Raw genomic sequence first — 12,753 nt, forward strand, 5'->3', positions numbered from 1 at the left:
GTGTTGCCTGCAGAACTGGAGCTTCCAGGGATGAGCAGAAAGAGGCGTGTGTCCATAAGCCTGTTTACAGATGAAATGAATCTGTGCAGACATAATGAGGAAATACTAGTTACTCACTGAACGAAAGTCCAGCTTCTCTTTGGCTTTACTGAAAGGGTTCATGGGACTACGTGCATTCATGCTGTAGGCACTTCTCTGGGTTTTTTTTTTTTTTTTTTGGTAATATCTGTAAAGATCAGAAACTTCCTCCAATCAGCACATTTATAAGTATTGAATATGACCATTAAATGCAGATTAGTGTAGTAAAAAAAGTGCAATCGCTCCCTCTGAAATGTAGTGGAGTACAGTCACATAAATCCGACATACTCGAGTAAAGCTTCTCATGTTTGTAAGATAGTAGACTTACTTGGGTGGGTTAAATTCCATCACAGCTGGAAGCAGAAACATGCACATTAACTTGTCAGGAGCGCTCTGTAAAAGACTTTGCCACAATATTAACAATGCAGGAGGCAAAGAGCCCGATAAAATATTCATCGGCATACTTAAATAAATCAATAAACCAAAAAAAAAGAGGAAATGAACTGAAAGACCGGTGAACTTTTGCACCCCGGAGGCTCCAAGTTTCTCTCTTCCATTATGTCTGGAGTTGAGCCTTCATTCTTGCCAGGTTGAGGAGAACAATTACAGTCTCCCGCACCTGCCATTTACCAGCATGGAGGAATTGCGGTCATTCAGCAGTAAAGGCTCGGAAAAAATCGAGTGAAGCCGAACTCAGAACTCCCTCCCTCCCCTTTCAAGTCGTGGTGCAAGCAAGCAGCCATGTTGCCGCGAGCTTGTTCCGGTATGAGGGCAGGATCGTGCGCATAGACTGCATTCGGGCGCAGCTCCTCGCTTTTCTCCCCCCTCCCCGTGACACGCACCTCCGAGCAAGAAAAGCCCACTTTGCTGATAATGGATTTTACAACTTGATGATTCCTCCTTCGGTCGGCTGGTGACTGGAATATTAGTCGGTGTACCGACAGGACGAACTGGTATATCGCCACACTGCAGTGCAGCACTGGTGAACGACCTTATTCCAATCACGCAACACAAGGAAGAGCGCCGGTGATTTCCGTGGATTTTGAGCTCTGTGGGTTGCTCTCTGGCAGTCACCGCCACTGCGGTCGCTGGGGAATAAGCTAACGAGCTAGCCTTACCTCAAAAAATCCTGAATTAGCTAGCTACATGGGCTAATGTCGACCAGTTAGCTAGCGGAACAAATTAATTTGTGATTCTCACCTGCCATGTGACCATTTCACAAGGTGCTGCTTTTATTTTTAGGATACCCTGGCCCCGGATAACTCACTGGGAATATTTGAATTTGCTTTGTGAGAGGTGGGAAGGTCGAGACCTCGCCGGGAAATAACTTTGGCCCGAAAGTTTGTAGACCTCGGAGCTGGTTTGAAGACCTAAAAGGAAACATCTCTGCCACAAAAGGAGAAAGACAAACGGCGACACTGCGCGATGAAAACGACGCCGTGTCAACATTTGCTGTAAATTTTGGCAAGCGGTCATTGGTTTCCCCAAACCTCAGTTGGCAACCTTACAAGTTAGCACGATAGCCACCTATCTGAACCTTGTCTTCTTTCAATACAACCATTGCCCAACTTTTTCTTCAGGCTAGCATAAGTAGCTAGCTGATCAAAACGTCACAGCAGCAGGTAGTTAGCTCGCGTCTTACATCCGTGCTATACCTCACTGTTCGCTATCGACGCAGATCAACTTGAACTGGGAACTGAATGCCTTCACACCCAGGCCGGAGCTGAAGAAAACATTAGTTTTTCCCATTTTCTGCTTGTTGACAAACATGAGACCTGCGGTTGCTGCTGCTAGCTAGTTTCGAGCTAGCTGGCTAACTCGGCTAGCCGCTGATGGTGGGATTCAACTTGTTGATTCACAGGCTGTCTGTCGCGCTGCTAGCTGGCTAGCACTGGACATCTGTTGGAGATTTTCCTCAGCTATCAACTACACAAGTTTTAAATGCTCAGCAGAGACTGACGAATCGTACTAGTTTCAAGGTTCCTTTTTCCATTTTTAATTTTTATTTTTTTGGCAACACAGACTCCTTCAAAAATGTCAACAAGGCCCCCACTGGTTCAAGTAATTGAAAATTCGGCCGGGCAGGTAAGATGTCCTTGTAAATGACTCTTAAAAATGTAATTATTTGTGATATTTGTCCACAAAATTACTTGAAGTTCTCATCTGCTGGGGAGAGAGGCCTTTGTTGGCCTTTTACAGGCTTTGGTTGTCTCTGGTTGCTTTTTTTTCTCTCCTTCCTCTCCTGTGTCTCTGTTGTCTTTGCCACAGAGCAGTGATTCACCAGCTTGCCTACGCACTCACATTGGATTTCCCACTCCTTACAGGATAGCAGAGCAAATTTAGGTTTCTGTTTAGTCTGTGTTTAGACATGTCCTCCCACTTGACTTTTTGTCACTTTTGACCTTCTGCAATACAGGCAATCATAAAGCTGAAAGTCAGTTTTCAACACATTTCTTTATCACCAAGTTTGATGAAGACATGTAGATTTCTTTTTTATTTATTTATGCTAATTTGCAACTTACCTGTCCTTCTGGAAGAAAGTTGCTTGTTGCACTCTTTATTTGACAACCTTAAATGTGTCACAAAGCTATCAGACAGAAGAAGTGGCATTTAAATGGAAATGAGAATTTGTATTTCAAATGGGAACTTGCAAGGAGGTTTGCGCTTGGATATATCCTCAGTTTATTAACAATAAACCCTTGCAGATCATTGTTCAAGGGGAAAAAAGTAAAACTTGGATTGCAAGTAGGGCTATAGGGGGTGACTGAAGGCACTCAGGCTGTGCAAACAATACGCATCTTCTGACCTAGTAAAAGCCTGCTAACCCCCATCCATATGTGAAAGAGCTCCAAAAAATCCCAATAAAAATTGAGATTCATCAGTTGCAGAGGCTGTGCAGATATGGTTTCCCGCTTCAAGAACCCTTTTTTGTCTATACATTTGATTAGTAGTTCTTTGAGGTATGTGCTCCAAATCCATACTAGATCGCTGGAAATAAGCTTCCATATCTGCAGCATCTGTCTTAATCTTGCAGACAGTTTTATCTTTCCATTATGAGAAAGCCGCATTTGCTCACATGAAAGCTATTATAGCTTCTAGTGAAGAGTGTGACTCGGGCAGTCCATGTTCAGCATCACGTGGTATTTGCCTCCTCATTAAAATCTCTGAATGTTTGATGGGGAAGGAAAATTGTCTAGGTATTGACAGTGTAGCCACTGGATGATGTCAGCAAGCGTTTGAAGCTAAACCCACTTTGCGGTGCTGTCCTACGAATGCATCTGTGGTGAGGATTTGCTTTTAGCAGCTGATCAGCAGTTTTGACGAGCGTGGGAACTTAACTAGAACTATTGTTTCCGACGTGCAAAGTATTTTTAATGAAACCTTTGTGAAAAATTAGATGCGTGGCTATGTAACACAAAAGAAACACAATAAGGGGAGTGCTACAGTGCACTCTGTCAAGCTAAACAGAAACGACGAAAACCCCAAACTTAAGTGTGAACTGCTGATGCATGGCCCTACCAAAATACAGAACTTATTTTATTAGCCAATAGGAGTGTGTCTTGGTAGTAAACACTGAGGGGTTCAAAGATATTTTTTTCTGTCTTTACTTCCCATAAAAGCAAAATGCTGACATAAGTTTACCAGTAGATACAACGCACGTGTACCGCTGCCTGTCGCCACTTCTGTTAAACCACTTTTTTTTTCCTTACACATGCAGTGCAGCTGGAAACAACTTCTATTTATTAACTGATGGACATATGTGCAAGAATGCAAATGTCTGATCAGACAAACTGTCTTTAACCTACCAGCTTCCTAATGAGTCCACATGATCAGTCAGATTTCACCCAAACAAAAACTTTTAGACTTTTTCACCTGTTTTCTGAGTTGTTGTTTAAAAACAGCATCAGGGTGTAAAGAAAAGTGGACATACACTTATATTCATATGTAGGCAAATAAGTAGACACAGTGAGAATGAGACATGCGTACACAGCTACACCCTTATGGGAACAAAGGTCAGCAGTAAGGCAGTAGAGTCATCCACTGTAGCTGCCTTTCGCACACAGTACAAACAGACAGGGCATTTCCATCTCCAGTGGGATCTTAAAAGTTGACGTCATAGTGAAAGCTGGGCGCTTTTGGACATGTTGCTGTAAGAGAGACACGTATAAAGTCATGAGCAGAAGCTTCCTCACTGTGTTCAGTGTGACAGCTTCTGCACAGGACCTTGCCGAAAGAGAAGCGGTTGATTAAAATGTCAGACCTGGCTCCACTTTAGCCAGATCTAGAATGGACAATCAAACATTGCCCATTCTGATAGGCAAATACTTGAAGGCAGAATATGGAGCAGTGTTTAGTTTGTAGCACAGGACACACAAAGCAGGAAGGGAGATAAGTGCTCCTGTGATATCTTGTCAGGCTCATAAGAGTGTAAAACCTAACTGCGGTACCTTGGCGATTAATAACCCCTCAAACTGAACTTGTTGTCGGACACTGTTTGTGCGGCCTTAACCTTATGTCGGTTTGAAATAATCCTGCTGTTGTTCTGAATGCGTCCATTCTCGTCCCACAGCATCCAGTGAGGATTTAGGGTTGGATTTGAGGGGTAAAAAAGGAGAAAAGTTTGGGGTCATGGCAAATTCTTAACTAGGTTTGTAGGCAAAAAGGCCATGGATGAATACTCCCACACAAGTCCAGTCTGTCTTTAAAGGCCATGTATAGAAAGCCTTTGGTGTCAGGTCTCAAGATACGGGACAAAATGGCACCGGGCATGAGGACAGGCTAAGTGTTGACGAGTCTCTCTGTGCCCGTCAGAGATTTAAGTCTAGGTTCTGATCCTTTCAACCCACGAGCAGGTTATGATCCGCTTGTATCTGCTAAAGACGGCTTGATTGCAGTGGTTTGTTTTAATATTTTGAGGAACCCTAATTGGGAGCTGCTTTACTTGGCTTCAGAGTTTGCAAGCTTTTCTGTTTTTTCCTTCTTTACACATGACTGCCAGCTAATCTGTGAGTTAATGGTTCTACAGGTCTGGGGGGATTGTGAAGTAAAGTTACTGACCAACACAGTTTTCCATTCAGTCATCATGAACAGTTGCTGCGCACATATAATTAGAGAGCTGTCAAATACAGAGAAGTGACTTATGACATCTTTCTGACGGTGTGAAATGGCAGATATGTTGAGTGGCTTTGATCGGACACGTTCTCACGTTGTGCAAGGGTTCAGGCCTGCTGTTAGTTTGAGGAACTTATTTGTGGTCCACATGAGTGTAACAACATTTCAGTGTTAAATAACAGGATAAATGCATGTTTACTACGTGTTAGGTTGTATTTTTGTGTTTAAACTACCTGGTGTTAAAATATTACATGAGTGCAGTTTGAAATAGGTTTTGGCACAGGTCATCTTTTTAACAAGTTTGCACAGTTTGTCCACTTCCCTAGACATGATCACTGAACTGTCTGATTTCCTGTTTTACAGTGCTCTCCCTCTATTCATTAAGCCACGTCTTCTGACCCACTAATATAGCTAGAAATACTGGTATGGCTCTTCAGGTCTGTCAGTTCATCCTTCTTTGTTTGGATGGTTGCACACTATGCCGGATCTTCCGCACATTATAGAGCCAAGCCATTAATTTGTCAAAGTTGAGACATTTCCTTATTGGGTCATTGGGAGAAAATGTAAAACTAACTGAACTAGATTTGGAAGTGGCGTTAGAGGTTTTGAGTTTTCATGAGGTTTATTTACACAAGTCTTTATTCCCAAAGGACTTGCAACAAGGAACAAGGAAATAAAACACAATAGGAGATAAAGCACTTGCCCACCTCCAGCCAGATGTATATAACAGTACATACAGATGTTACATCCTCACACACTCCTATTAAAATCATTATAAAATGTGTGGGGAGAATTTCCTCACCTTCGGATCAGACATAAACATGTTTTGTGTAGCTCACTGTGGTTGATATGAGGTGGTGGGCACGCACAATGGGATGGAACATAGTGATCTAGTTGTCTGTTTATTTGTTGTGTAACTCCACTTTTGCACTGGCTTTTTCCACTTTAGCTCCTGAAAGAATTTAAAATTGTTTTGTTTTTTTCAAGCAAAAACAAAGGAATAAACAACAAGATAAGCAAACAAATATCTATATTGCTCTGGGGTAGACAGATATTTTTACAGTACAGAATATCATCATCGGTATATCGGTTTCTTTTCTTGTCGTGTACACAGGACTATGGAAAATTTCAAACTTAAGGCATGTTCATATGCTTTATCTTAAACGGCTATTAATGACAAGTGCAGTTCGTAAGCCTTTTTATGAACCGTCATTTCTCCCGTCATACCTCCTTTGTCAAGTGTGTTTCAGTGCTGGGTTAATCATTGAGCATCCTTCTGACGCTTAGTGTGATTGAGACTGGTGCAACGTCATTTTGCATCAGACTGATTGGAGTTCACCGAATTAGTGAATGATTGAAGGTCGTCGACCACGTCTGCCATTGCTTTCAGTCTTGACAGCAGTGCCTTGAGCCTATGGTAATTGGTGAACTTGAGTGGATGGATATTAGCTTGACAACTGAGGGTTAAACTGTATTAGATAGTTACTTTTGACTGTTTTTAATAGTTACTAACTATTCCAAGCAGGATACTTTTTTTAACTACTTAAAAACTGTTTAAAAGTATCCTGATGAAAAGATGCGAATGTAGCTCAGGTTTTGTAAACAACCCCCCCAAATCTTATGGATAGTTTGATCCTTTTACCTGTGGAAACCATAATCAACATGAACTCGGGGTTCCCAGCAATATACCTACAAAGTCGATGTGGAACTCTCCAGGCTTAGGTTGGTCAGGGTTGCAGTTTACCCTGACATTGGTCACTGGCAGACACCAGGTTACTTCTAGTTAGTGAGTGGAAAATGTAACTTGTGTACCAAAAAACAAAGTCATTGAATGAAGTGCATGGTAGTTCATTGATCTAAATCAGTTTATTGATTTATAAAATGGTTAATATAACTTGAACTGTTACAGTTCATCAGCAGTAGTTTCTATTTTAGCTTGACCTTTGTAAACGCCACGAGAACTGAAACAGTGATGCTTGCAGATTCAAAATCCTGTTGAGCGTCACAACAGAAAACATGAAGGAAATAGGAGTAGAGCTGAGCACAGTTTGATGCTTTTCACTCGATACCTCAGGCGTATGAAAGAAGGCAAGAATGTCCCACCAAGCTGGGGAGCTGGAAATGTAATATAGATAAGAAAGGAGCACTGAACGTGTGAGTGTGTTTACTTGATCTGTGTTCACCTTTCTTTCTTTTTTTTCATCTCTACATTCATGCTCTTTTTGGATGAGTCATCGTGTAAAGGAGCTATAGGACACATGTATGCACACACAAGTTGCTGTAATGCCCAGGAAACCATAAACCATGTCTCTCCCGCTCCTTATTAGAGCCATCACTAGGCAGATGAACAGAGAGACAAAGCTGGCCAGGGCCTTAGCAACAGAGAACCTGCCTTACACACACAAGCGTTTACTTCCTCACACTCGGATTTGCTCCTGCCTATACACACACACACACACACACACACACACGAGCACAAGCAGTCTCTCATTTTCCCCTTACAACTGGGTACGTTCAGTTAGTCAACTGCAAGTGCATTTATACCTGAAGGTCCGGGTGCAGGTGCTACCGAGGGATCTGACCGACATGCACTGAAATTCAGTGCTCAGTCTGTGTGTGTGTGTGTGTTTTGTGTCTTGAGGGAACAGGGTAAAACAGGCCCTACCAGTTGAGCAGAGTGGTAGGTGTGGCGGCCAACTGTAGATGTGCGATTTGAAGAGCCTGACGTCATTTAGGTGAAGGTGTGGGTTTCTTTCACCACTTCAATGTAATTCAGTCGCTTGATATCAGTTTGCTGTGAATACTTGGATTTCTTCCTGTAATCCAGTGTGCCTGGTTTTTGTGTCAAGGAAAAGTTAAAAACTTGAGAACATCATTAAATTGTCACATGTTTGAGTATTAACTTCTTCATAATTGTTTCCTGAAGTAAAGCTATTTATGTAGTTTGACCTTTAAAAAACAAACATCTTAGTTTCAGTTTAAAACGAGGGCTTTCAAACATGCATCCGAAGTGCTATTGTTTTTGCTCTCTTGACTACATTCATGCTGTTGTGGTGCAGCTCAGTATCCAAAACATATTTCCCAAGGCTGAGACGGGCTGTGCCAGAACTTGATTTGCCTACTTAACTGTCTTTGAAAGTGGTTTTAGTTGCCCAGCTTAATATTTAACTTCATACTGCACTCATCACTATAACATTTGTGTGGATTAAACACTACAGGTACATTGTTACCACAAACCCATCCAAAACCTTACAGTGTAACCTGTGTCATAACCTGATGGACACTTCCCTAGAATTTTGACTGTGTTGTTGCAGCCCGCACAGGTTTAAATGCTGGGAACGGCGTCAGGCACCTGCTCAGGCTATGTTATAGGCTTAGAGAGACGTCATCTCTGCTTAGGGCTGGGTGCTGCGGCCAGAAATCATTCAAGTACAAGGACAGGACTGAAAGTGAGTTAAACAGCAGCCAGTATCCAAAGAAAAACTTTGAAAGTCTTTCAGAAAACCTGGAGATCTATAAAAATGTAAATAACTTTAACTGTCACTGGGCTCCCTCAGTTGGGGATAGTTCAAAGTTTTTGGAGTTGGCATGTATGAGGTTCTGATCCAGTGTTTCCAAAAACAGATGGAAATCAGTACGCTCCGCATCATGGAGTACTGACCAGCACAGAAGCCAGGCGATCTACAAATGGATTTTAGTAACCTACAAAAAAAATCAATCTCTCTAAGTGTATGCTATATTAAGAACATTTTTAGGCCTTTACTTTCAATCAAAAACCCGTTATGCACCATCATCAAAGCAAACTCAATCGACAGTAATTTTACTTTGCATGATGAGTGAGTTTGCTGCTCTGTCTACAGCCTGCATTGGTTATGTTTTTGGTTTAATTTGTTAGTTTGGATCCGCAAGTTCAAATGACTGTTTGTGAGACTGATTGTTTGAAAAATAAATTCCCACACGACAAATTTCGTCGACTTTTGCCACATTGTGCATTTGTATCAGTTGTTACTTATTTGTGTGACCTAAGTATTGCAGTGGAGCTTTGAGAATGGGCAAGTAAATGTGTTACAGGGTTGTCAGAGAGCATCTTTGTTCAAAGCGAGGTGGCCGGTCGTGGTGCTTCATCTGCATGTAACACACATGTAACCTTCAGCTTTTCCACCCTGTGAGAGCTACACAGACCTGTTTACTCTGGTGGCTCGCACACACTGCTCACACCCAGTGTTACATAGCAGCAGGAGGAGGGCACACAAGGAAGTGTTATGCAGTGTGTCCCAACTGTGACAGCAGTAGTGCAAACACAAACTCTGAACTGATTTGACATGTACACACACATTCACTTATCTAGGGAGTTTCAGTGTAAGAGAACACACACAACACTACATTGACAGCAAACTGAGATCGAGCGTGACACCACCTTGTTAAAGTTAAGGCCTCTCAAAGATTTACTTGGCCTCATGCGGGGTGTCAAGTTTGTTTGGCTAGTATGGCTATATAGTAGCTGTACTGTACATAACATGTTAGCCTGCAGGATTTTAGAAGGCATGACAAAGAAGCAACATTAACCAGTGTACTAATATTACAATCGCTTTTTGTCCTGAATTCAAATTGAGATGGAGCTACACCTGGATTTATGAATTACCGCTTCAGCTGAAATGTTGCTTAATCACGTCATTGTTCCCTACACCCGAAGGAAGGTGCAAGCTGATATGCATTGGCACATTTCTTGGCACTTGCTATCAAAATTATTTCTCCTTTGTGTTGGCGTCTAACTGTATTTTAAAAACTGTCCATTATTTATTTATTTTAATCAAATGAACGGTGCATTTTCATATCTGCTCTTAAGTGAGGCATTTTTCAGACACTCGATATGTAACATCAACATTCTGCAAAAGTCTCCCATTCAGACATGGCCTGCTTCTTTTCCTCGTGACTTCATTGAGACATATCATATCAGTGATTTGTGAGTCTGTGTGAGCTCGGTGCTGGCTGATGGGCTCAGAGATACAGATCCCTCTTCTGGAGTTTGAACAGCAAAAATTCATTGTAGATTAATATTTCAATCTTACTGTAAATTAGAAGTGGACACCAGAGATGCATGCTGTTGGGGTATTGTGTGTGCATGAGGTAATACTGCTGCTTTGAAAGTTTTACGTAAACGTTCCAGTCATTGACTGTTACAAAAACATGGCCAGGCTGCTTATTCAGGCATAAAGCATACGGATTCTCTCAGACTAATATTAAGAAATGAAATGTTTATACTGTCCATGGTCTGAAAGCTGAGCAGAAAGCACTCTGTTAAATCCCAGACTCTCCCAGGGGCTTTAGCAGTAGTTTATTACAGAGTAGCCAACCCTTGTGTGTGTGAGTGTGTAAGAGACAAACGCACGCCTTTGCGTTGTCAAGTGCCACATTTCAGCACCAGATCATGCCCTCCAGTATCTGAGCGATTGACCACTTGAATTAACTTTTATTTCCATTAGCGATGTCCCCACAGCAGCAGGGAAGTCAGTCTGTTTAGAATGAGAATTGTCTGCAGCTAACGTTAAATCTATTTACCGATCTCCAACTTTCTGAACTGTTTTTGCAACATTTAACAAAAGCCGTTCTTTTGTATATTCCTTTTCTTTTCATGCCGCCCACTAAGACTAATTTCTAGGCTATTATTCTAACCCACTTCACCGCTAAAGCCCTGATTTTGCAACAAAGAAGCTGTCTGATAAAATTCCTGTTCACATGAGTCCAAGTGTATAAAGGTCCAGTTCACCGAATGCCAGATGTTCAGAAGGCTTGGTTGACGAGGATGAGTGTAAAATGTAACTCTTACACTTGTACAGCAGTTTATTTTTGCCCTGTAAGTCATTTGTTTAATCTATTTTGTAGTATTCACAAATAACAAAGAAATGCATAGATTTCTGTCAAATAACACAACCAGGATTGATTGGAGGCTGGTTGCCTTTAGTACCAAAGCCCCATTCTGAGCCAGGAAAACCCTGACTATGGTGATTAGATAATAACAGTGTGCTCTGTTCAGATGGATTTTTTCTGACACTTCTGACAGTTATGATACACAAAATATTGCCATCTAAGGACAATTAACTCTCTTTGTCACGTACACTTTTTATGTGCTTTGATCTTGGGTTGAAGAAAAGAATTACGGGAAGGAAGAGAGCACAACGGGTAATAAAAGAAAAGAAGTATGAAGAAGAAACCAGCATTAAGATAGATGGCAGGATTTAGGAAGTGACAAATCTCCATGACAACACAGCCATCATGACTTCAGCTTGGTGTGTGTGTGTGTGTGCGTGTGCGTGCGTGTGTGTGTGTGTGTGTGTGTTCCCTCTCACTCAGAAAGTAGAAGTAATGCAGCTTCTGTCTGTAGTTGTTCTGTGTGTAGTAAAGTAAGTTTGCACATTGAGTCCAAATGTTGTTGGGGGATTGAATCCTTGATGCAATAGCAAAGTTTTTATGACTTTAAGACTTGAGTTATAACTGTTGTCCCCATATTACCTAATTTCATATTAGAAATGTGCACTAGTCAGCTAGACATGTAAACATTGCTGCCTTTGCTAGTCAGAACCAGAAATGCTCGTTAAACTAAATATTCTTTTTTGGAATAGAAGGATTATTTTTGTTGCATCATTTGCTGGCTTTAAGATGCTCTGCAGCAGCCTCCTATTGGAGCTGCATTTCTGCTAGGTGGAAAGTTGTGATGGATTACAGCTGTCAAAAGCAGCACATTTCTGCACTGTTTTGATCTAGAAAACCAAAGGTGGTATGTAGCCTGTGTCATAGTAAGCTGACATAACCGCTTGGTAGAAGCATCGCATAATTCTATTCATGAAGAACGCTGCTGGTGCTAGCATTTAGACCAACCCTTGGCAAACTGACGTGGCATATGCATGCCAAAAAGTGCTTATAGGAATATGATCAACGTTTTCAAATCGCACACGAATGGGGACCAGCAGCTGCTTTCAGCTGCTTTTTCACAGGGCGCCTGTGTTGATGCCATGAAAAACAAACTGTGCTTTAAGTATCACCTGTAGCGATAGCTGCAAGAAAAGATTATTTTGGATAGTCAACTAATCTGCCAAATTTTTCTTTGATTAGTCAATGATTATTTCAGTAACTGTTATCACCACTTTCTGTGGGCAAACCTCCTGTTCCAGGTTCCAGTACCTCACCTGCTCAAGTCTGCCCAACTGTGAATATCACCCTGTTGTCTGGTCCCACAGGCAATAAAATTAATGACCCAGGAAACACGTGAATTTGAAAATAGTCAAAAGTATTTTAACATCACTTAATAGGACCGTCAGAATAAAAATTAAATAAATAAAAATAGCAAAAATGAAAGTGCTAGTAATGTTTAAGCAAAAGCTAATATACAAATGGGGAAACTAAAAAAAGCTTTGAAAGTTCATGAGTTTACAATTACAGTGGACATGCTAACGATGCTCTCTCTCATGACTTCAGCCATTTGTAGCCACTCCTGTTTAATGGCTTACTACTAGCTAACAAAATTGAAATGGTGTTCGCTTAGCAAACATCATTCGGACAAGTTTC

General features: G+C 41.4%; 1 protein-coding gene across 8 annotated transcripts in view; it reads left to right on the top strand.

Moving 5' to 3' along the window:
• Nucleotides 1–758: 758 nt before the first annotated feature.
• Nucleotides 759–12,753, top strand: part of mark2b (MAP/microtubule affinity-regulating kinase 2b) — a 49,564-nt gene continuing 37,569 nt past the window's right edge. For 7 of the 8 annotated variants that reach the window (XM_026161691.1, XM_026161695.1, XM_026161693.1 and 4 more), the window contains exon 1: nt 759–2,163. In XM_026161691.1, the coding sequence (XP_026017476.1) occupies nt 2,113–2,163 (51 nt within the window). In that variant the 5' untranslated portion in view covers nt 759–2,112. The remainder of the gene's footprint in view (nt 2,164–12,753) is intronic. The other variant, XM_026161696.1, reaches the window with a different exon arrangement.

The sequence above is a fragment of the Astatotilapia calliptera genome, chromosome 3, assembly GCF_900246225.1.
Source record: "Astatotilapia calliptera chromosome 3, fAstCal1.2, whole genome shotgun sequence".
NCBI lineage: Eukaryota > Metazoa > Chordata > Actinopteri > Cichliformes > Cichlidae > Astatotilapia > Astatotilapia calliptera.